The sequence below is a fragment of the Ranitomeya variabilis genome, chromosome 4, assembly GCF_051348905.1.
Source record: "Ranitomeya variabilis isolate aRanVar5 chromosome 4, aRanVar5.hap1, whole genome shotgun sequence".
Taxonomy (NCBI): Eukaryota; Metazoa; Chordata; class Amphibia; order Anura; family Dendrobatidae; genus Ranitomeya; species Ranitomeya variabilis.
The window spans coordinates 256,317,308-256,343,424 of NC_135235.1; the positions used below are offsets into that span (position 1 = coordinate 256,317,308).

General features: G+C 45.5%; 1 protein-coding gene across 10 annotated transcripts in view; it reads left to right on the forward strand.

Annotated features, from left to right (window-relative positions):
- LOC143764221 (uncharacterized) overlaps positions 1-26,117 on the forward strand; it is a 321,683-nt gene that overhangs the window by 76,062 nt on the left and 219,504 nt on the right. For all 10 annotated transcript variants that reach the window (XM_077249606.1, XM_077249602.1, XM_077249607.1 and 7 more), the window contains 4 exons: positions 11,424-11,642; positions 23,897-24,001; positions 24,086-24,277; positions 25,050-25,160. In XM_077249606.1, the coding sequence (XP_077105721.1) occupies positions 11,424-11,642; positions 23,897-24,001; positions 24,086-24,277; positions 25,050-25,160 (627 nt within the window). The remainder of the gene's footprint in view (positions 1-11,423; positions 11,643-23,896; positions 24,002-24,085; positions 24,278-25,049; positions 25,161-26,117) is intronic.

Sequence of the window (26,117 nt, forward strand, 5' to 3'; positions counted from 1 at the left end):
CACAGCATCCACTCCAGGACAATCCGAAGATTCCACCTGACCGGAGGAAAATCGAGGATGAAACCCCGAATTACAGAAAAACGGGGACACCAAGGTGGCAGAGCTTGCCCGATTATTGAGGGCGAACTCCGCCAATGGCAAAAAAGCAACCCAATCATCCTGATCCGCAGACACAAAACACCTCAAATATGTCTCCAAGGTCTGATTAGTCCGCTCGGTCTGGCCATTAGTCTGAGGATGGAAAGCAGACGAAAAAGACAAATCTATGCCCATCCTAGCACAGAATGCCCGCCAAAATCTAGACACGAATTGGGTCCCTCTGTCAGAAACGATATTCTCCGGAATACCATGCAAACGAACAACATTTTGAAAAAACAGAGGAACCAACTCGGAAGAAGAAGGCAACTTAGGCAAGGGAACCAAATGGACCATCTTAGAGAAACGGTCACACACCACCCAGATGACAGACATCTTCTGAGAAACAGGCAGATCCGAAATAAAATCCATCGAGATGTGCGTCCAAGGCCTCTTCGGAATAGGCAAGGGCAACAACAATCCACTAGCCCGAGAACAACAAGGCTTGGCCCGAGCACAAACGTCACAAGACTGCACAAAGCCTCGCACATCTCGTGACAGGGAAGGCCACCAGAAGGACCTTGCCACCAAATCCCTGGTACCAAAGATTCCAGGATGACCTGCCAACGCAGAAGAATGAACCTCAGAGATGACTCTACTGGTCCAATCATCAGGAACAAACAGTCTACCAGGTGGGCAACGATCCGGTCTATCCGCCTGAAACTCCTGCAAGGCCCGCCGCAGGTCTGGAGAAACGGCAGACAATATCACTCCATCCTTAAGGATACCTGTGGGCTCAGAATTACCAGGGGAGTCAGGCTCAAAACTCCTAGAAAGGGCATCCGCCTTAACATTCTTAGAACCCGGTAGGTATGACACCACAAAATTAAACCGAGAGAAAAACAACGACCAGCGCGCCTGTCTAGGATTCAGGCGCCTGGCAGACTCAAGGTAAATTAAATTTTTGTGGTCAGTCAATACCACCACCTGATGTCTGGCCCCCTCAAGCCAGTGACGCCACTCCTCAAAAGCCCACTTCATGGCCAAAAGCTCCCGATTCCCAATATCATAATTCCGCTCGGCGGGCGAAAATTTACGGGAAAAAAAAGCACAAGGTCTCATCACGGGGCAGTCGGAACTTCTCTGCGACAACACCGCCCCAGCTCCGATTTCAGAAGCGTCGACCTCAACCTGAAAAGGAAGAGCAACATCAGGCTGACGCAACACAGGGGCGGAAGAAAAGCGGCGCTTGAGCTCCCGAAAGGCCTCCACAGCATCAGGGGACCAATCAGCAACATCAGCACCCTTCTTAGTCAAATCACTCAATGGTTTAACAACATCAGAAAAACCAGCAATAAATCGACGATAAAAGTTAGCAAAGCCCAAAAATTTCTGAAGACTCCTAAGAGAAGAGGGTTGCGTCCAATCACAAATAGCCTGAACCTTGACAGGATCCATCTCGATGGAAGAGGGGGAAAAAATGTATCCCAAGAAGGAAATCTTTTGAACCCCAAAAACGCACTTAGAACCCTTCACACACAAGGAATTAGACCGCAAAACCTGAAAAACCCTCCTGACCTGCTGGACATGAGAGTCCCAGTCATCCGAAAAAATCAGAATATCATCCAGATACACAATCATAAATTTATCCAAATAATCGCGGAAAATGTCATGCATAAAGGACTGGAAGACTGAAGGGGCATTTGAAAGACCAAAAGGCATCACCAAATACTCAAAGTGGCCCTCGGGCGTATTAAATGCGGTTTTCCACTCATCCCCCTGCTTGATTCGCACCAAATTATACGCCCCACGGAGATCAATCTTAGAGAACCACTTGGCCCCCTTTATACGAGCAAACAAATCAGTCAGCAGTGGTAACGGATATTGATATTTAACCGTGATTTTATTCAAAAGCCGATAATCAATACACGGCCTCAAAGAGCCATCTTTCTTAGACACAAAGAAAAAACCGGCTCCTAAGGGAGATGACGAAGGACGAATATGTCCCTTTTCCAAGGACTCCTTTATATATTCTCGCATAGCAGCGTGTTCAGGCACAGACAGATTAAATAAACGACCCTTAGGGTATTTACTACCCGGGATCAAATCTATGGCACAATCGCACTCCCGGTGCGGAGGTAGTGAACCAAGCTTGGGTTCTTCAAAAACGTCACGATAGTCAGACAAGAATTCAGGAATCTCAGAGGGAATAGATGATGAAATGGAAACCAAAGGTACGTCCCCATGAGTCCCTTTACATCCCCAGCTTAACACAGACATAGCTTTCCAGTCGAGGACTGGGTTATGAGATTGCAGCCATGGCAATCCTAGCACCAAAACATCATGTAGATTATACAGCACCAGAAAGCGAATAATCTCCTGGTGATCCGGATTAATACGCATAGTTACTTGTGTCCAGTATTGTGGTTTATTACTAGCCAATGGGGTGGAGTCAATCCCCTTCAGAGGTATAGGAGCTTCCAAAGGCTCCAAATCATACCCACAGCGTTTGGCAAAGGACCAATCCATAAGACTCAAAGCGGCGCCAGAGTCGACATAGGCGTCCGCGGTAATAGATGATAAAGAACAAATCAGGGTCACAGATAGAATAAACTTAGACTGTAAAGTGCTAATTGAAACAGACTTGTCAAGCTTCTTAGTACGCTTAGAGCATGCTGATATAACATGAGTTGAATCACCACAATAGAAGCACAACCCATTTTTTCGTCTAAAATTCTGCCGCTCGCTTCTGGACAGAATTCTATCACATTGCATATTTTCTGGCGTCTTCTCAGTAGACACCGCCAAATGGTGCACAGGTTTGCGCTCCCGCAGACGCCTATCGATCTGAATAGCCATTGTCATGGACTCATTCAGACCCGCAGGCACAGGGAACCCCACCATAGCATCCTTAATGGCATCAGAGAGACCTTCTCTGAAAATCGCCGCCAGGGTGCACTCATTCCACTGAGTAAGCACAGACCATTTACGGAATTTTTGGCAGTATATTTCAGCTTCATCTTGCCCCTGAGATAGGGACATCAAAGCTTTTTCCGCCTGAAGCTCTAAATGAGGTTCCTCATAAAGCAACCCCAAGGCCAGAAAAAACGCATCCACATTGAGCAACGCAGGATCCCCTGGTGTCAATGCAAAAGCCCAATCTTGAGGGTTGCCCCGGAGCAAGGAAATTACAATCCTGACCTGCTGTGCAGGATCTCCGGCAGAGCGAGACTTCAGGGACAAAAACAATTTGCAATTATTTTTAAAATTTTGAAAGCAAGATCTATTCCCTGAAAAAAATTCAGGCAAAGGAATTCTAGGTTCAGACATAGGTGCATGAACAACAAAATCTTGCAAATTTTGTACCTTCGTGGCGAGATTATTCAAACCTGTAGCTACACTCTGAAGATCCATTTCAAACAGGTGAACACAGAGCCATTCAAGGATTAGAAGGAGAGAAAGAGAGGAAGGCTGCAGTATAGGCAGACTAGCAAGTGATTAAATTATGAGCACACTCAGAACTAGAGAAAAAAAAAAAAAATTTTTCAGCAGACTTCTTTTTTCTCTCCTTTCTCAGCCAATAATTTAACCCTTTTGGGGCCGGTCAAACTGTCATGATTCTCAATGGCGAGAGAACATAGCCCAGCATATATAAGAACTAGCTCTTGGAAGATGGAATCTAAACTGACCATGAACTAAACCTGCCGCACAATTAACAGTGGCCGGGTAGCGTGCCTACGTTTTATCCCTAGACGCCCAGCGCCAGCCGGAGGACTAACTAATCCTAGCAGAGGAAAATACAGTCCTGGCTCACCTCTAGAGAAATTTCCCCAAAAGGCAGACAGAGGCCCCCACATATATTGGCGGTGATTTTAGATGAAATGACAAACGTAGTATGAAAATAGGTTTAGCAAAATCGAGGTCCGCTTACTAGATAGCAGGAAGACAGAAAGGGCACTTTCATGGTCAGCTGAAAACCCTATCAAAACACCATCCAGAAATTACTTTAAGACTCTAGTATTAACTCATAACACCAGAGTGGCAATTTCAGATCACAAGAGCTTTCCAGACACAGTAACGAAACAGCAGCTGTGAACTGGAACAAAATGCAAAAACAAACAAGGACGAAAGTCCAACTTAGCTGGGAGTTGTCTAGTAGCAGGAACATGCAAAGAAAGGCTTCTGATTACATTGTTGACCGGCATGAAACTGACAGAGGAGCAAGGTTATATAGAGACTCCCACATCCTGATGGGAACAGGTGAACAGAGAGGATGATGAACACAAGTTCAATTCCACCAGTGGCCACCGGGGGAGCCCAGAATCCAATTTCACAACAACTTCCCTTCCGAGCCCTGACGTGTGCCCAAACAGTGGTTTACCCCCACATATGAGGTATCAGCGTACTCACAACAAACTGGGCAACAAATATTGGGGTCCAAATTCTCCTGTTACCCTTGTGAAAATAAAAAATTGCTTGCTAAAACATCTTTTTTGAGGAAAGAAAAATGATTTTTTATTTTCACGGCTCTGCGTTGTAAACTTCTGTGAAGCACTTGGGGGTTGAACGTGCTCGCCACACATCTAGATAAGTTCCTTGGGGGGTCTAGTTTCCAAAATGGGGTCACTTGTGGGGGGTTTCTACTGTTTAGGCATATCAGGGGCTCTGCAAACGTAACATGATGCCCGCAGACCATTCCATCAAAGTCTGCATTCCAAAACGTCACTACTTCCCTTCCGAGCCCCGGCATGTGCCCAAACAGTGGTTTACCCCCACATATTGGGTATCAACGTACTCAGGAGAAACTGGACAACAACTTTTGGGGTCCAATTTCTCCTGTTACTCTTGCAAAAATAAAAAAATTCTGGGCTAAAAAAATATTTTTGAGGAAAGGAAACACATTTATTATTTTCATGGCTCTGCGTTATAAACTTCTGTGAAGCACTTGGGGGTTCAAAGTGCTCACCACACATCTAGATAAGTTCCCTTGGGGGTTTAGTTTCCAAAATGGAGTCACTTGTGGGGAGTTCCTACTGTTTAGGCACATCAGGGACTCTGCAAACGCAACCTGATGCCCGCAGAGCATTCCATCAAAGTCTGCATTTCAAAACGTCACTACTTCCTTTCCGAACCCCGACGTGTGCCAAAACAGTGGTTTACCCCCACATATGGGGTATCAGCGTACTCAGGAGAAACTGGACAACAACTTTTGGGGTCCAATTTCTCCTGTTACCCTTGCAAAAATAAAAAAATTCTGGGCTAAAAAAATATTTTTGAGGAAAGGAAACACATTTTTTATTTTCACGGCTCTGCGTTATAAACTTCTGTGAAGCACTTGGGGGTTCAAAGTGCTCACTACACATCTAGATAAGTTCCCTTGGTGGTCTAGTTTCCAAAATGTAGTCAATTGTGGGGAGTTCCTACTGTTTAGGCACATCAGGGGCTCTGCAAAAGCAACCTGACGCCCGCAGAGCATTCCATCAAAGTCTGCATTTCAAAACGTCACTACTTCCCTTCCGAACCCCGACGTGTGCCAAAACAGTGGTTTACCCCCACATATGGGGTATCAGCGTACTCAGGAGAAACTGGACAACAACTTTTGGGGTCCAATTTCTCCTGTTACCCTTGGGAAAATAAAAAATTGTGGGCTAAAAAATCATTTTTGAGAAAAGAAAAATTATTTTTTATTTTCATGGCTCTGCGTTATAAACTTCTGTGAAGCACTTGGGGGTTCAAAGTGCTCACCACACATCTAGATTAGTTCCTTGGGAGGTCTAGTTTCCAAAATGGGGTCACTTGTGCGGGAGCTCCAATGTTTAGGCACACAGGGGCTCTCCAAACGCGACATGGTGTCCGCTAATGATTGGAGCTAATTTTCCATTCAAAAAGCCAAATGGCGTGCCTTCCCTTCCGAGCCCTGCCGTGCGCCCAAACAGTGGTTTACCCCCACATATGGGGTATCATCGTACTCAGGACAAACTGGACAACAACATTTGGGGTCCAATTTCTCCTATTACCCTTGGGAAAATAAAAAATTCTGGGCTAAAAATCATTTTTGAGGAAAGAAAAATTATTTTTTTATTTTCATGGCTCTGCGTTATAAACTTCTGTGAAGCACCTGGGGGTTATAAGTGCTCACTATGCATCTAGATAAGTTCCTTGGGGGGTCTAGTTTCCAAAATGGGGTCACTTGTAGGGGAGCTCCAATGTTTAGGCACACAGGGGCTCTCCAAACGCGACATGGTGTCCGCTAACGATTGGAGCTAATTTTCCATTCAAAAAGTCAAATGGCACGCCTCCCCTTCCGAGCCTTGCCGTGCACCCAAACAGTGGTTTACCCCCACATATGAGGTATCGGCATACTCAGGAGAAATTGCCCAACAAATTTTAGGATCCATTTTATCCTGTTGCCCATGTGAAAATGAAAGAATTGAGGCTAAAAGAAATTTTGTGTGAAAAAAAAGTACTTTTTCATTTTTGCGGATTAATTTGTGAAGCACCTGGGGGTTTAAAGTGCTCACTATGCCTCTAGATGAGTTCCTTGGGGGGTCTAGTTTCCAAAATGGGGTCACTTGTGGAGGAGCTCCAATGTTTAGGCACACAGGGGCTTTCCAAACGCGACATGGTGTCCGCTAACGATGGAGATAATTTTTCATTCAAAAAGTCAAATGGCGCTCCTTTCCTTCTGAGCCTTACCATGTGCCCAAACAGTGGTTTACCCCCACATGTGAGGTATTGGTGTACTCAGGAGAAATTGCCCAACAAAATTTAGGATCCATTTTATCCTGTTGCCCATGTGAAAATGAAAAAATTGAGGCTAAAATATTTTTTTTGTGAAAAAAAAGTACTTTTTCATTTTTACGGATCAATTTGTGAAGCACCTGGGGGTTTAAAGTGCTCACTATGCTTCTAGATAAGTTCCTTGGGGGGTCTAGTTTCCAAAATGTGGTCACTTGTGGGGGAGCTCCAATGTTTAGGCACACGGGGGCTCTCCAAATGCGACATGGTGTCCGCTAAAGATTGGAGCCAATTTTTCATTCAAAAAGTCAAATGGCACTCCTTCCCTTCCGAGCCCTGCCGTGCGCCCAAACAGTGGTTTACCCCCACATATGAGGTATCAGCGTACTCAGGACAAATTGGACAACAACGTTCGTGGTCCAGTTTCTCCTTTTACCCTTGGGAAAATAAAAAATTGTTGCTAAAAGATCATTTTTGTGACTAAAAAGTTAAATGTTCATTTTTTACTTCCATGTTGCTTCTGCTGCTGTGAAACACCTGAAGGGTTAATAAACTTCTTGAATGTGGTTTTGAGCACCTTGAGGGGTGCAGTTTTTAGAATGGTGTCACTTTTGGGTATTTTTAGCCATATAGAACCCTCAAACTGACTTCAAATGTGAGGTGGTCCCTAAAAAAAATGGTTTTGTAAATTTTGTTGTAAAAATGAGAAATCACTGGTCAAATTTTAACCCTTATAACTTCCTAGCAAAAAAAAAATTTGTTTCCAAAATTGTGCTGATGTAAAGTAGACATGTGGGAAATGTTATTTATTAACTATTTTGTGTCACATAACTCTCTGGTTTAACAGAATAAAAATTCAAAATGTGAAAATTGCGAAATTTTCAAAATTTTTGCCAAATTTCCGTTTTTTTCACAAATAAACTCAGAAATTATCGACCTAAATTTACCACTAACATGAAGCCCAATATGTCACGAAAAAACAATCTCAGAATCGCTAGGATCCGTTGAAGCGTTCCTGAGTTATTACCTCATAAAGGGACACTGGTCAGAATTGCAAAAAACGGCAAGGTCATGACTACGGTAATAGTATAGTTCATAATTTATAATCATTTCTGCAAACTTTCTGCACAGATTACAATCTGCCCAAGTAGAGATGCAGTGTAAAGTATGGCAGCAGTTTAAGCCATGAGGCAGAAGGTGGATTTCAGATTACCATAGACTTCAACAGACAATGCAGCTAAACTGGAATCACTAATCCTAGTTGTAGCCCAATATAGTCCTCCAATAATGCACCAAAGAAATATAATAGAAAGTTTATAGAGTTTTTGAAGGCCACTACTTCTTAAAATTAAATAAGTAATAGTTACAAAAGAAACCACTGGAGACTAGGCGGAGGTGGACATGACTTGGTGATGGGTGGACCGAGAGCTCCTGCAGCTTTTGTTTGTATTGCGGTGTAGATTGTAAACAAGAGTGTTGTTGCTTTAAGAGGAAGGAGATTAGATGTTTATGCCTGGTGTATTACTGTGAGGAGGGTGGGGCTTATATTAGGGGAGGCAACTCTGGCTCTCCCTCTTTCTCTCACAGGATGGACAGGATGAAACATTACCCGCCCTCCCACCCTGTTTATAATCTCTGTCCTAAAACTTTTTAATTATTGCTTGTATAATGATAGATGCTTTATTGTATTTTTTTAATTTGTCATTGTATATCTTGTACCAGGTTCAATTGTATATTGGCCATAAAGAGATATTATTTGTGGTAACCTTCTAAGCCCAAGGGAAGGGCAATCCTTAAGCCATGGTTCCCTGGAGGTTTCCTCCACAGGGGTTTTTTCCTCTCCTGAGCGCTGTAGGATGACTCTTTGTGAGTCGGAGGTTTGCCAGGTTTAGTCCCATTAATTCTTTTGCAGGGACTTCTAGTTTTTAAGTTTACAAAAATGATTTAATTATTATAAAAAAAAAGAAAAGTGGCAAATGAGACTTGGAATTTATAACCCGTCACGGCTTTGCGGTTTAGGAGTCAGGTGGAAGTTGCAGACAAGTTAAGGTGGACTCATTTTAACTAATAGAGGATGTAAAACCTCATGGTGGTGAGCAGGCTCGGCTTTGGTGGCCAGCCTCAAGGACGTTTTAATGGTAACATCAATCAGGGGCGGGCACAGTGGTTAAGCACAGGAGTGAGGATAATAGGCTCATTGGTGCCCTGAAAGTTTACTGGCTCTGCTTGAATGGCAACCCAGTGCGTGCCGCCCCTTAATGGCTGTCTGTCCTGGTGCTGTATGTCAGACAGGTGGGGATATCGCAGTACTTGTGAATCCCAATGTACTAGCACTCCACCTGACTCCTACTGTGATTATTTAATCCTGTGATTTGAATAAAAGCTGTGGCCATTTTGACAACCAAAATAATGTGTTTTGTGTATTTATTTTAGTACCTAGGTTTACAGTAGTTATGGTGGTTTTAAGATGAAGTGGGGTCCATCCCATATCCAAAAGTCATGTTACCCTTGGCAAATTAGGGACCTGGCATTGCCGCGTGGGTCCAGTTAATAGGTAAAGAGCACATATACAATGTATCACCTTGTTCCTGAGTGAAGATGAGCAGAGATGATGTGACCCATGCCGGGAGCATGTGGGCTGTCATGTGGAGGTGGTGTCAGGAGCCTTCATTACCAGTAAATAACCCAACACAGAGAGGTCTACGGGCTTTTTTAGGATTTGTTTTCACTCCATTCTGGAACAATGTAATGAGAAAATGAAGCGATTACTGTGCTAGGCAGGGAGATAAATAAGGCGATAATTAGGCCCTCTCATTAAATAATGAAGCGTACCTTCAGAGAGGCACAAACTGTCAGGAAGGGGAAAATGATGAGCGGAGCAGAGACGTCCTCATTAAAGAGATTTCCTGGGATCTGACGAGCAGCAGGTACTGTGCTTAACCCCTACTCTGCTGAAGTCACCGGCCGATGTGTGATGGTGGAGAGGGGGCTTTAGCTAAACCCTTCATAATGGAGAACTCCCACCGCTTGTAGCACTACACAAAGGCTAGGAGGATACAGTGTAACTAAGTGGATGAAATCCAACATGGTCTGATGTATCCAGAGCACAGGACTCCTGAGCTCTTCACACTTCCCGTATAATAGCACACTAGACAGTCTGATATGTGTAATTCACCACAGTGGCACGGCTTTAGGCACTTTTGTCTAATTTTGCACCACTTATTGATGGCACAACTTTGCAGTAATTTCTGGCATAAATTACTATCTTCCCACAAAGCCAGGTCCTTTTTATGCTAAACCATGCCCACTTATTGAATGCGGCAGAAAAAGTGTCTAAAACCATTGATGAGCCACAAGGTATAAACATCAAAATTATGATGCGCAAATTGTATCTTAATGTTGGTGCAAATAATTTTAAACAGATTTATAATTGATTTGCTCCAAAATAACAGTTGTGCTCATCATTGGAGAATCTAAAAATGCACCAAATTTATTTACTAAGCGCAAATGTCTTTCAGCACAATATGACTGTCCAAACCCAGCACATGGTGCACCTTTGGCATGGCTGAGTAGTTCAGTTGATCTGCTTGTTTTCCATCTATTCCGTCGTCCTCTCTCACTCCTGTAAAGCAAGGGCTGTCAATCAACAAAGAGGGGGCGGAGATGGATAGAATTTAAGTATGTGGGAAGGAGAACTGAAGTGCCTGGTCACACCAAGGGTGCACCGAATGCCTGTGCTTGGTTTGAACAGTAATTTTTTGCTGGCAGACTCCTTTCAAAAATGTGTTTTCAGCTGGGATTTTTATTTTACAGCATGCAGCAGACTTTTTAGCAATAATGCATATTTTTGGGACCATATCCAAGTGCATTAACACTGATTCAGAATGGAGTCTGGCCATGCACTGTGGCTACTGAATGTGCATTTCAAGGGGCAAGCTTGCTCAGGGGGATTCCTCTTACAAGGGGGAACTTGTGATCTCCCTAAACTTATCTACATTGTTAACATTTGTATTAGTCTTATTGTTCTCATCACTATTACACAGTATTTCATATGTATTTATTACTTTTTTCAATCTCTTAAAACTTTTTCTTTCTTTGCAAGCAGAGATCTTAAAAATTATTGAAGAATAGAAGCAAGCACAAAGGGGCATGTTTTTCAAGCCAAATGTGCCAGAATTCTGCTGTAATCTGCACCTAAAAGAATTGTCTTTTCTGACCTGCACCATGTTTAGGTGTTTTAGAAACGTTCTGCACCTTGATCCAAAGGGGGTCAAATCATGCAATCAAATTTTGGTGCAGATTTCTGCCACAAAATAAGGCAAGCAAACGGACACTAGATGGTCTTACTATATGCACTTTAGGACGGTCTAGTCTAAGTTTGACCTGTGTAAGAATAAGATAGTATTGATAAATCTGCACCTATGTTTATTAGAAATCTGCAAACCTTTCATCAGTTTAAACTTAACAAACCTCTTTAAGAAGGGCTGATTTCTGTCTGGACAGACCTTCTGTATTTTCTGCATTGCTGTAATTCGGGAAAAGGTTAATGGTATGTAATCTGTTACCATCATCACTAGACTAACTATAGTTTCATCGTTGTAATTTTCCAGGTAGTTATTGCCCATTCGCTGGGAAAATTCATACAGTCATTTCACCGACTGGATTTCTGAAGGATGGCAGCGGGCAGATAAGTTCTTGCATTTGTAGTAACTGTCCCTCAACACTCAATGTAGGGGACCATCATCAATCCGCTGACCTGCCAGTCACCTGCCAGCCCGGGCACTATGTGACTACGGAAGAGCAATTAGTCTGCAAGCTCTGCCCCCCAGGTATGACGCTATAATGAAGATGTTAAAAGGTCGTATCACATTCTGATCATATCGTTTTGTTATTTTCCACTATATAAGAATGTGGTAGTATTATAAGGGCAATTCATGGCACAGTTAGGTGTCTATCGTTGGACGCATTGCATGGCTATGGCTCATGTGTATGCTCATTTATTGCACTGTTATGTGAACATTGTATGGTACTGTTATTCAGCACCTTATGCTCCTTTTATATCCTTTATTCGTGGTAAAGTTGTATCTGACACTGCTCTTCCCTATTATATGATCACTTTGTGGTGCAACTTATTATATTTGCAACGGTAAGGCAGTATATACCGACAAGCAAAAGGGTAACAGTTTTTAATTTTTGACATTCAGGCTCCATATCTCACGATCCACTGCTGCTTCAAACGAGAGACTGCCATCATTTGTATAGACCATTATCTTGGCTATCTGATACATAAATTTGACTTGCAACTATTTTGCATATGATTAATTATGCAGATTCTTGTCATGTCACTGTTTTGTTTTTAAAAATCTGAATTTAACCCCTTTCTGACCTCGGACGGGATAGTACGTCCGAGGTCAGAAGCCCCGCTTTGATGCGGGCTCCGGCGGAGAGCCCGCATCAAAGCCGGGACATGTCAGCTGTTTTGAACAGCTGACATGTGCCCGTAATAGGCGCGGGCAGAATCGCGTTCTGCCCGCGCCTATTAACTAGTTAAATGCCGCTGTCAAACGGCATTTAACCGGCGCTTGCGGCCGGAAATGAGCGCATCGCCGACCCCCGTCACATGATCGGAGGTCGGCGATGCTTTTACATTGTAACCATAGAGGTCTTTGAGACCTCTATGGTTACTGATCCTGGATAGCTGTGAGCGCCACCCTGTGGTCGGTGCTCACAGCACACCTGCATTTCTGCTACATAGCAGCGAACATCAGATCGCTGCTATGTAGCAGAGGCGATCGCGTTGTGCCTGCTTCTCGCCTCCCATGGAGGCTATAGAAGCATGGCAAAAGTAAAAAAAAAAAGTAAAAAAAAATGTGAAAAAAATAAAAATTATAAAAGTTTAAATCACCCCCCTTTCGCCCCAATCAAAATAAATCAATTAAAAAAACTCAAACCTAGACATATTTGGTATCGCCGCGTTAAGAATCGCCCGATCTATCAACTAAAAAAAAGCATTAACCTGATCGCTAAACGGCGTAGCGAGAAAAAAAATCGAAGCGCCAGAATTACGTTTTTTTGGTCGCTGCGACATTGCATTAAAATGCAATAACGGGCGATCAAAAGAACGTATCTGCACCAAAATGGTATCATTAAAAACGCCAGCTCGGCACGCAAAAAATAAGCCCTCAACCGACCCCAGATCATGAAAAGTGGAGACGCTACGAGTATCGGAAAATGGCGCAATTTTTTTTTTTTTTTTTAGCAAAGTTTGGAATTTTTTTTCACCACTTAGATAAAAAATAACCTAGTCATGTTAGGTGTCTATGAATTCGTACTGACCTGGAGAATCATAATGCCAGGTCAGATTTAGCATTTAGTGAACCTAGCAAAAAATCCAAACAAAAAACAAGTGTGGGACTGCACTTTTTTTGCAATTTCACCGCACTTGGAATTTTTTTCCCGTTTTCTAGTACACGACATGGTAAAACCAATGATGTTGTTCAAAAGTGCAACTCGTCCTGCAAAAAATAAGCCCTCACATGGCCAAATTGACAGAAAAATAAAAAAGTTATGGCTCTGGGAAGGAGCGGAGCGAAAAACGAACACGGAAAAATGGAAAATCCCAAGGTCATGAAGGGGTTAAAGTTTTATTTTTTTGTTAGAATTTTGTAAATCCACCTTTGGCTTTCACCACGTCCTCAATCCTTATGGGCGTGCTCTCGATCAGATTCAAACATGTATCGACCGAAATCTGATACCAAGTATTTTGTACACGTTCCCAATGTTTGTGCATACTGGTTGTCTCACTTGGGTCTGTGTACAGCTTTCCCTTTAACTTTATCCACAAATGTTGGATTGGGTGAGGTCTTGGGACTGTGGGGCCAACCCAGCACCTCTACTTCATTGTAGAAGAAATGGTTCAGTAACAATCTCGACATATGCTTTGTGTAATTGTCCTTCTGAAACACTACGTCATCCTTTTCATGCCCATAGTACTCAAGTGTACGAAGTAACTCGTCTTGCAGGATACTCACATATAGCTCAGCATTGAGACCATCATCGATCCTGGTCAAGTATCTAACCCCTTTGGCTGTTAAACAACCCCATATTATCAGGCTTCCTCCACTGAACTTGACAATTCCTTCAAGTTTTCGATCCTTTAGCCCTTTTTCCTTGTTTCTTCCAGATCCATTAGCACCCATCATAGCCGTCTATTGACTTTCGTTTCATCACTCCAAATCACCCGTTTTTAATCTTTTACTGTCCACTTTCGTACTTTTTTTTCAAACGCAGCCGATTCTTCTTATCATGATATTGAAGTTGAGGCATCTTCACCTTTTTTCAGACCCCCCATTCCAGGCTTGTGTAATGTGCGTCACACGGTGCTGACATGGACGTCTGTGATCTTACTATTATGAAGCATATGAGCCTCCTCCACTGCCGTGTTTGCGGCTCCAGAACTGATAGACCTTGGGTTGAGCCGACTTCTTGACTCCGATATTTCGCCTGGACGTCCACCTTTTGGCTTCTGAATGGATGGACGGACTTCATTTTGTATTATTCCAGCTGTCATGGTGCTCACATGATGCAGTTTGGCAATTTTCTTGGCTGAGAGACTGCTATCGATGAGCTGGATGATGCTGTTTCTCTTTTCTAGGGAAATCTTCTTCATGGCTGCTCCTCTATTAGAACCAATGACCTTTCATTGGGAATCAACTAATAACACACTGAACTGTTAGGGGATGTGAGGACAGGTGGTAATTTGTAGTATACAGGACAAAAAAGATATTTCCACCACCAGGAACAAAACCATAAGAATGCAGTGACATGACGAGAATCTGCATAACTAATCATATGCTAAATAGCTGCAAGTCACATTTATGTATAAGATAGCCAGGATGATTGCCTATAACATGATGGTGGTTTCACGTTGGAAACTGTAGTGGATTGTGAGATATGGAGCCTGAAAGTTAAAAGGTAAAAAACATTGTCACCATTTTGCTATTCATTGTATATGCACAGCATGGCGCAGTAATGTTCAATTTATAATATTCCTGTACTACATTATATAAGTTTAATCACAATGCCATATATACTCTATGGAATAAAGTGGCACATAGTATATTATATGGATGAAATTAATGATACACAAGAATCTGTGCATGATGTGACCTTGGAGACTTAGAACATTACATTGTAATTGTCTGTAAGATCCTGCTGTGTTAGCGCCTGAAGTAGACTGACCACTAATTGTGCTACCGGCTAATTAGCAAACTATACTTCCATCATTAAATGTTATTGGAAAGAGAAACTCATACTGTTACGTGTTCAGCAGGAGTCCATTTATATGACCTAAAACGTATCAAATCTGCTATCAAGGTCATAAGAAATATTAATGTAAATTTGCAGTCATTGTAACTGCAGAAAACGGACTAGAAGTATTATATTATGGCGCAACTATTATTGTACAAAATTATGCTGAAAAGTAAAGTGTATGCATCCTGAGTTACATCCTGTATTATACTCCAGAGCTGCACTCACTATTCTGCTGGTGCAGTCACTGTGTACATACATTACATTACTGACCCTGAGTTACATGCTGTATTATACCCCAGAGCTGCACTCACTATTCTGCTGGTGCAGTCACTGTGTACATACATTACTGATCCTGAGTTACATCCTGTAGATCTTTTATTATAAAAATGAAAAACATAACAATAATAATAACAGAAACAAAACAGAAATATCAGCCAGAAAAAAATAATCAGTATACTGAACACTGGTCCAGCCGCTCATTCTCTCCTCTCACACATATTATATAGTATATACAGAATAACTACTTTGACCTTCTGGTCCGGTCACCAAACAAAATAATAATAACAAATAAAATAAACAATGGCAAACAAAAACTATATACATAAACTTTTTTCTCTTTTTTTTTTTTTTTTTAATTATTATTATTTATTTTTTTTAGTTTTTTTTTTTTTTTAGTTTTAAATAATATAGCCACAAATTTAAACAAATATATACAATACTAAGCTATCCTCCATTCCCAACCCCCCGCACTGACCTGAGAGCTGGTCCTGCGTCTCATGCCTCAGTCCATGTCCAACGTCCATAGGCCAGATCAGGCAGTGCCAGTTTTCCCCCAAACAACCCAGTGTCCCATAGTCCCACAAGATAAACCCACCTCCCCCCCTTTCCCACCACCCAACCTAACACCTACACCCAAATCTATATCCCCATATACAATATATACAGCAGCACACACCACAATAATCACAACTCACGAAGCCCAAGTTCGGCGCCTGCAGCCCTACATCACTGTATAATGATCAAACAAAACAAAAATCTACAGTGTCAGCAGCAGCCCACCACCAGGAAAGGAGATGACCAGACTAGGGCACACTAAAAGAAAAGCCCCTCCAGAGGAGAGCGGCCCTCCGTGCGCCCAGTCTCCCATACTCCAGAGAGCGCACCTTCACCAGGTCACCGAGTATGGTCCTAAACACATCATCTACGGGGAGGATTTTTCGTTGCGTCGATAATAAGCACCGTGCGTTCCACGTGTGATACCTAACCACTGCGCTAACTAGAAATAAGGTGCAACGGTCCAGACCACCAAGGTCTCCGAATGCTCCATAGGCCCATTCCGCATAGGAGAGACCGGCCAGCCGAGACCAGCCAATGAAGGCGCCCACCCTGTTGTACACCTCTGTGTTGAAGGGACAATGAAGCAGGAAGTGGTCCATGCTTTCCAGCAAGGTACCACAATGCTCCCGAGGACAATTCCTGTCCTCAGAGCTCCTACACTTCAGATTGTCCCTCACACACAGTTTCCCATGGAAGCAGCGCCAAGCCAAGTCCCAAAACTTCGAGGGGATCCGGATAGAATTCAAAAGATGTAAACCCACCCCAAGATCCCGACTTGGGCAGTCCCTGAGCGCCAGAGGCCTCTGGAAATGGGTCAACAGAACCCTATTGTCAAGGAGTTTCCTTGGCAGAGTCCTGATCTCCCACATTCCCAGACCCCACCGACTAATTACCTTCAGAACCAAGGTAGCGTAAGCTGGAAGATGTCCATGCGGTGTGCGAAGATCCTTCACTTGCCCTCCTGTCTCCCATTCCTGGAAAAAAGGCTGAAACCATCCCCTACAGGAGAATACCCACGGAGGAGCCCTCTCTTTCCAGAGGTTTGCAATATTGATCTTAATGAAGGTATCCACAAGGAATACCACAGGGTTGACCATACCCAACCCTCCTAGTCTCCTCGTACGGTAAGTAACCTCCCTCTTGACCAGGTTCAGTCTATTCCCCCATAACAGTTGGAAGAACAAACTGTAGACCCGAGTCCAGAGAGATTCCGGCAAGATGCACACACTGCCCAGATAAATCAGTAAAGGGAGCAGGTAAGTTTTGATCAGGTTTACCCTTTCCCCTAGGGTCAAAGACCAACCCTTCCATTGGTTCACCTTCTGAGTGGCGATCTCTAGCCTGCTGTCCCAATTTTGTTTGGGGTAATCCCCCTGGCCAAATTCGATGCCAAGGATTTTTGCAGAGATTTTGGGTCCTGGAAGGGTGTCCGGGAGATCAAAACCAGGATCTCCTCCTCCCAGCCAAAGACTCTCACACTTATCCCAGTTGATCTTGGACCCGGATGCCTCCGAGTAGTGATCTACCTCTGACATCAGCCACCCTGCCTCCTTGTGAGAGGAAACAAACACGGTGACATCATCGGCATACGCCACCACCCTCAGAGTGGCCTCCGGTGCTGCCTGGTCCATCCAGATCCCGGCCAACGGTCCACGCTCCACCCTCCTAACAAGAGGGTCAATCGCAAACACGTACAGCAGCGGGCTCAAGGGACAACCCTGGCGAACACCGGACCCAACCTCAAAAGAGCTGCCAATCAAACCATTCACAAGCGGGAAACTCTCTGCCCCACTGTACAAGGTCTTAAGCCAATCAGCAAACCCCCCCGGCAGGCCATATCTCAGAAGGACGGACCAGAGGTACTCGTGATTAACCCGATCAAACGCTTTTGCCTGGTCCAGTGACAGCATGTACCCCTTCCAGTGACCAGCCCTACCCTGTTCCACTGCCTCCCGGACACAGAGCACAGCACTAAATGTGCTGCGGCCTGGAACAGAGCAATGCTGGGCCTCCGAAAGGAGTCGGGGTGCAAATTTCACCAGCCGATTAAACAGCACCTTTGCCAGAACCATCCTGTCTGCATTGAGAAGCGCTATGGGACGCCAATTCTCAATGCAAGATGGGTCCTTACCCTTTGACAAGATGATCAGAGTAGACCTCCTCATTGACTTCGGCAGAGTGCCCGAGGAAAGACACTCATTGAATACCTCAGTCAAGAGGGGAACCAAAACGTCCTTAAAGGTCTTATAGAATTCAGATGTTAAGCCATCTGGACCAGGCGATTTTTTTTTGGGCAAGCCCTTCAATCGCCAACTGAACTTCCTCTTCCCTGATCATTTCTGTCAAACTGTCAAGAGAGGGGTCTACCCCTGGTTCGGGGACGGCTTCAGCCAGGAAAGCCGACATCTCATCCCAATCAAGATCCCTCTTCCCCAAGAGGTGCGAGTAGAAGGATCTGACAACCTCCAGGATCCCTGATCTGGATCGCCTCAGGGACCCCGTAGTGTCGACCAGTCCTGTAACTACTTTACTATTCACTGACATCTTGCAGTTTCTGTAAGGGTCGGGCGAGCGGTACTTCCCGTAATCCCTCTCAAAAACCAAAGATGCGTGTCTATCGTACTGACACCTCATAAGCAATTTCACTCTGGAGATCTCCTTGCGGCTACCTCCAGTTGAGACAAGATGTTCGAGTTTCCTCCTCAGACCCTGATACAGGCGGTACCTGCTCAGATTCCTGAGGCTCGAGAGCTGGCGGAAGAATCTCGCCACCCTTTCCTTGAACATCTCCCACCACTCTGACTTACTACTACAAAGATCCAGTAAGGGTACCTGGCTCTGAAGAAAATCCTCAAAGGACTGTCTTATCTCCGCTTCTTCCAAGAGAGAGGAATTGAGCCTCCAAAAGCCTCTTCCCATCCGGAGGGTCTCTGTAACATTCAGAGAAAGCAAAATTAAACAGTGGTCGGAGAACTCCACCTCAACAACAGACACTGCTGAAGAGACAGCTTCCTCCTTTAAATAAAACCTATCTATTCTGGACCTACAGTTACCTCTATGATAGGTGAACCCCTCGTGGCCTGGGGTGTGCCGAATGTGGACATCCACCAGGCGAGCCTCACTAGCTATACTATTAAGGGCGACGCTATCATAAGTCAGCTTGTCTCTGGAACCTCCTCTATCTCGGGGCCTCGTGACAGCATTGAAGTCCCCTCCAAAGACAACCTGCCGACTTGTAAAAAGGTAGGGCTTGATCCTCATAAAGAGACACTTCCGGTCCCACTTAGATTGGGGACCATAGATGTTGATGAGCCGGAGCTCTTGTCCCTTCATGAGGACATCTAAGATCAGGCACCTCCCCATTTCTAACTCAATAACCCGTCGGCATTCCACCGGTGCGGTAAAAAGGACCGCCACTCCGCTATACGGCTCGGCCGCAAGAGACCAATAGGAGGGCCCGAGTCTCCACTCCCTCTTAGCTTTAAACACATCTGCCATGTTTGGCAGCCTGGTCTCTTGCAAAAAGAAAATGTCAGCTTCAACCCGGCTGAGAAAATCAAAGGCCGCAAATCTAGCTGTATTTGACTTTATGCTGGCGACATTAATGGACGCCAGCGTCAACGGAGTGGGTTCCGCCATCATTGGTGATTGAGTTAGATGGCTTTCTTTTTCCCACTACCCTTATCCTCTGCCTCAGAGGAGGAATCCTTCCCCCTCTTTAATGACAATGAGGTATCCATTCCCATGTGTTTTTTATTTTTATCGTCCTCGTCTCCGGACTCTGGGCCAGTCCCTCCCTCCAAGGATCTTACATTCCCCGAAGAAGGAGACTCGGCGTCCCCTGTGAGCCCCGCCGAAGCCAGAACCTCACCCTCAGCTTCCTCCTCAGAGGAAGAGATGTTTTCAAGGGCTTGGAACTGGTTAGAAAGACCAACCAGAGGGGAGTCGGTTTTTCCTTCCTTAGGTACCTTGGTCAGAGCGGGAGAAGATTTTTTATCTCCCTTCTTTCTCTTCTTTTTGGTGCCGAGCTTACGCTTGTTCTCTAGCCACTGCCTATTATCCTCATCCATACTTTCATAATGGGAGGACTCTGAGGCAGTGGCACTTTCCTCCCTGTGGATCCTCCTGACCTCCTCATCCAACTCATCATCCCTCGGGGCCTCAGCAGCAAGACTGGCATCCAGGACAGGAGCCGCCCCAGTAGCCCGAGGCTCGCCCAGCTCCCTATCCTGTCTGCGCTTGTCTAGACGCCTTAGCTGGGCAGGCGTCTTTTTATTGCTTTTCTTCCTTGGCCCCTCAGCTCCCTCACCCCTGCTAGTCCCTTCCCCAGCAGAATCAGCCTCACGGCTTTCTCCCACCGGGGTCACGACTGCGTTAGCGAAGGAGCGAGGACAACGGCTGAATGGGTGACCTAACTCATCACACAGGTGGCACCTAATCTCCACACAAGATGCAGCAAGATGGCCAATATCCCCACACAATGCACACTTCTGCACAGTGCAGTTTGCGCTGAAGTGTGTGGGGTCGCCGCACCTGTGACAGAGCTTCGGTTGCCCCTGGTAGAAGACCAGGATACGATCCCTACCCAGGAAGGCAGATGATGGTATGTGGGCAACCGTACCCCCTGAACGCTTAAGTTTTACCATAAACGTCCAGGCCCCTGACCAGATACCAAACTCATCACGGTTTTTCTTTGGCATTTCTACCACCTCTCCATACCGGCCAAGCCACGTCATGATGTCGTAACAAGAAAGCGACTCGTTACAAGTCATCACGGTCACTTTCTTGACTTGGTTTTGGCAAGACGCAACCTGAACAGTAAAGTCTCGCCAGCCAGGCTCATTTTTTGCCAACTCATAGTTCAACCAGAAGAGCTCAAGCCCCTCCGGCCGAACAAAGCTGACATCAAACTCAGGTGTGGAATAGGGATGTATCAAGGCATAGATGTCAATCGCCTTGAAGCCCATCCTCAGCAGGAGCTCCACAACTTTAGACCTTGGAGGACACGCATCACTGCCCCTCCACCGAAGACGGACCACATTCCTACGCACACTACCTGGCCCAGCTGTTGGGAGGGACCACACTGTATCCCCCCCTCTTTGCTCTCGGAAGGCCCCGAGGCCATGCCTCTCTATCCAGAAGGATAGATCAACCTCTCGACCCTCTACCATTAGTGATCTCTCTCCCTTCTTTAGAGCCTCCAGGAGACGCCGTTGCAACATGCAGTCCCCAGAGCCCAGAGACGAGGAGGATGCCCTATTTGCCCCGGAGGTGACAGCGGCAAAACTCCTGACAGGTGCTGCCACCACCGGGGGGGCAACCGGACCAGTTACCACATCCACACCAACAGCATCACCATTACCCACCTCCATAACCCCCTCACCCACTACCAAACCAGCAACCACACCACTAGACAAAGACTTTTCCTCATCCATACCCACCACCACATTCACTCCTGCTGGACCAGTGACAACAGGGGGTGACACTTTGACCTCCGCATCATCAGGCACAAGGGGCTGAGTCTCCTCCACAGAACTGGAGGCGACCTCACCCCTGGTCTTACGTGTGCCCTCCGCATCATTAGATGATATTTTCTGCTGCTTTACTGCTGATACCAGGCGGCGCTGATCTTTCGCCGCTGTGGCGCGCCGCTGATCCTTCATATCAGCATCTTGTTGACCAGCGATGCCAACACAGAACAGGACTTTAGTGGGAGGACCAGAACGCCCAGCCCCGGTAACCCCCTCACACTGCCGCCGCTTCTCAACTAAGTGATCAGCGGCAACAGCGTTCAGGGGCACCGAGGCTACCGGAGCTGCCCCTGACACTGGGCTGCTCCCCCCTCCCACTGGGGAGCACACCACAGTGTTGTGGCCTGATTTTTTGCCTGCCGCCGGGCCGCCCTCACTGTCCAGCCTCTCGGCTGATGCACCTGCTGCTACATCCCCGCTACTACAAGCAGAGACGGAGCTCTGCGCCTCACTACATTGCTTTGTAATCTCCCCGTGCCTTTGCACCGGATCCACAGCAGAACCCGGGCTGGGCTGGGCAACGGGGCTTATACAGCGAGCTGACCATGCAGCCGACTCAGGGGGTACAGGGAGGGGGGCATACACATAGCTTACCGCTTCCTGCAGCTTTGGCTTGGTGGTTTTCTTTGCCTTTTTTTCTGGCCCCCAGGTGCCTCCTCTGGTAAATCATCACCAAGATGGAAGTTCTAAAGGCACACTGGGGACTCCAGGAGCTTGATCTCTGCCATTAGCGCCCCTCCCTGGCCGATGTTGTCACTGTCCTCCCCAGAGCCAGCAGAACTGCGACGAGATGTCATTGTCGCCTGTCCAGCAGGGAGCTCGCTGCACGTGGCCTGTGAGTGACTAAGCAGGCTTTCTGCTGGTCATCCTCCTTCTCATCATCATCATCATCATCATCATCCACCTGGCTCTCAGGCTGCAGCCCCATTTGCCTTTGCTCTCTGTTATCAGCCATTTCTCTGAATCGGTCTTCATTTATAAGTTTTTCTTTAAATGGTCCACTTTTTTCACGAATAAATGCTTTTCTTACCTCCAGGTCATTAATTTCAAGCTTCAGGATCTTTACCTCCGCCTGGAATTGCGTCTTCCTGGGTCTGGAGGCGCCTGCAGCTTTTGCGCTTGTGCAGCGCAGCTCCTCCCGGAGCCTTCTCAGTGTCTTACTCGCATCTTCGTACTCACGAAGGTGGCTCATGACCCGGGAGGCATAGGTGGACACAGACTCCCGGGGTCTCTGCAGCGCCCAACCCTCCTCAGTGAGGTCGGCCTCACCTCCGTGAGCACTCAGCTTTCCTCCGGAAGGACCGCTATCTTGCACGCTAGCAGGCTTCTCCTCCATGGAAGCCTTGCGGCTTCTCTGGTTCTCTGCAGACCTGGGGGGAGTAGGAGCCACATTGCTGCGACTCCTGGTGGAGCGTCTCACCCCCGAATCCTCTGATGTGCAGGCTGGTTGCTGGTTCCTTCTGCCTCCCACCAGCCTGGTCCGGGAAGCAGAAGCCTGGGACTTGGCCCCCTCATTCATCCCAGGAAACCCACTCACTCCCTGGGTAAGAGAGAGAGCAGGTCCCCGGGCGGAGAGGTGGTGGTTCCCAGGAGCTCAGGAGCAGACAGCAGGTTCAGCAGTGACCGCACCCACAATTAGGACAATGAGCAGCAGCTGAGCAGAGCTGCACCCACTATCCTGCTGGTGCAGTCACTGTGTACATACATTACATTACTGAGCCTGAGTTACCTCCTGTATTATACACCAGAGCTGTGCTCACTATTCTGCTGGTGCAGTCACTGTGCACATACATTACATTACTGATCCTGAGTTACCTCCTGTATTATACCCCAGAGCTGCACTCACTATTCTGCTGGTGCAGTCACTGTGTACATACATTACATTACTGATCCTGAGTTACATCCTGTATTATACCCCAGAGCTGCACACACTATTCTGCTGGTGCAGTCACTGTGTACATACATTACTGATCCTGAGTTACATCCTGTACTATACCCCAGAGCTGCACTCACTATTCTGCTGGTGCAGTCACTGTGTGCATACATTACTGATCCTGAGTTACATCCTGTGTTATACCCCAGAGCTGCACTCACTATTCTGCTGGTGCAGTCACTGTGTACATACATTACATTACTGATCCTGAGTTACCTCCTGTATTATACACCAGAGCTGTGCTCCCTATTCTGCTGGTGCAGTCACTGTGTACATACATTACATTACTGATCCTGAGTTACATCCTGTATTATACTCCAGAGCTGAACTCACTATTCTGCTGGTGCAGTCACTGTGTGCATGCTGTTTTCGCTAGCAGTTTAGTGAGTGCAGCTCTGCAGTATAATATGTCCTCATGTGATGTATGAAGTTACTCCCTATTGTGTTATGAGAACTATTCTCCATTTAGGATATTTTTGTAATGATGGCTCCACCAAGACCCCCTGCCCGGCTGGCACTTTCTCAGACAAGGAAGGCCTCCTTCAGCAGAATGATTGCATCCTCTGCCCTGCAGGTCAGTCTAGTATTTTCTGTGTTGCGGATATGAATGAACCATCTCTAATGGATTAGATAGTAATTTAGTGTTGTGTGTCTGCAGGGTTCTTCTGTTTGGAGGGAATGTCTCAGCTTCCGGGAGACATTTATCTGTGTCCTGCAGGTTTTTACTGCCCTATAGGCACTCGAAATTCTCATGGCTATCCATGCCCTGCTGGGACCTACAATGACCAACCTGGGCAAGGGCACAGGGGCAGCTGCAAGATTTGCTCCGAGGGTCTTTTTTGCCAAGAAGGTGAGGGTTCTAGGGTAATCCTTTCCTGGCATTGACGTCCGTCAGATTACTAGGATAAATGAAAAGTAATGGATGAGTATTGTTCAAAGGGTTCTCTCATCAGAGACCTCACTTCAAAATGCAACCCCTAGTCCTACCTTCTGCACTATTTGCAAGCAGCTCAGTTTTGATCATGCAGAACTACACCTCACCGTGACCCTCATCATCCAGAGTCCTTCTTCTGGTAAGGCAGAGGAGTCCAGGTCTTGTGTGGGACATGCAGCAATCAGGGTTTAGCTTTGTTTTGTTACAGCACTGGGGTCTGAATTTTGACATAAAGTTTGTTTGGTGTCCTCTCACCCACCAAAATACTCTGATATGAGTTTATCAATTTGATCATATTGGTGCTAATTTGCTAATCTTGTCTAATATTTAAACTTTGTAAACTTAGACTGGAGAGTTTGGAAATGTGGCAAATGTATCATGTTGTCTGATGCAGGAGGATAAAATGGGGGCATCTTTAGATACTTTAAATGTTTTGACACAATTGTGAGCAATTCTTGTGTTTTAAGCCCCAGCCATATTCATTCAAGCCCCCCTTTCCTCTTGACCACACCCAATTTCATCTGACAATGCCACTTTACACCTGGATACACCCTTTACCATCTGTGTTCAGCACAATAGGTTGGCAATATGTTGGCACTTTATAAGTAGCTGGCAGTGCTATCCACTTCTTACCTAGAAGTCTGAGATACAGACCTGATTCTGTTCCATGCACCTCTCTTCTCCACAGGTTCCTCTGTCTCAGGTTTTCCATGCAGCAAAGGGAAGTTCTGTCCAGCGGGCATCAGCCGTGAACAAGACTGCCCTCCGGGGACCTTCACTGCACACAGTGCGGCCTCCAGTAAGAACATTTGTCAGATCCTTTTCATATTATTATCCAGATTCTGAAGGTGAAATCATTTTGAGATACCTATATTTTTTATGTTTTCAATACATTTACTAGCACTCTTGGATATTGACAGCTTGACTCCTTATGTCCACTCTTCTAAGCCTTAGAATCTAAGAGAACCTTTGAATTTGAACACTTACCAGCCAATGTATTTAATACTTTGTCCAAACCGATCATAAAGATTTTAATCACTGTATTAAAGGGCATGTCTAGGGTTTGAAAACTATGCTTGTGTGTGTCCAAAAGACAGCCCTACCCCTAAAAAGAAAAAAAAAAAAAAAGGCTGTGCCTGTAATTGCAACTCTGCTTCATTAAAGTTAGTGGGCCTGAGCGGCAATACTATGTAGTGTACATCCATGTCGTTAGGTGTACAAGAAATGCTGCAGAATAAGAAACTTTCAAAAATAGAAGTGATAATAGTTTATTTCTATCAATTAAAGTGCAAAGTGACTGAAAAACAGAAATGTAAATATCATAAATATTTGGTGTAATGACTCTTTGCCTTCAGAACAGCATTCAAGCCTCTTCTTCTGGGTACACTTGTCACTTGCACACAGATTTTAAAGCAACACGACAAATATTTTTGGAGAACTCCAAGGCAGCAGAAGAAAAATGGAATGCACTCACTGGTCTGATAATTCTGATCCTTTATTCGAACATGGACAAACTTAGCAAGGAGGGGTGTGGAGGATGACGGACGATGGCCGTTTTGCGCACACAGGCGCTTCTACGGGTCCTAATGACGGCAGGAAGTGGGGAGGTCTTTTCACCTGTCCAGGTTCATGGTGAACTCCCACACGACCAGCATCACGGCAATAGACTCCGCCCAACGGAATGTCAATCATAAAAACAAAACTGTGACACATAATTAAAAAATATAAAAACAATAGCACAGACAACATATTACAA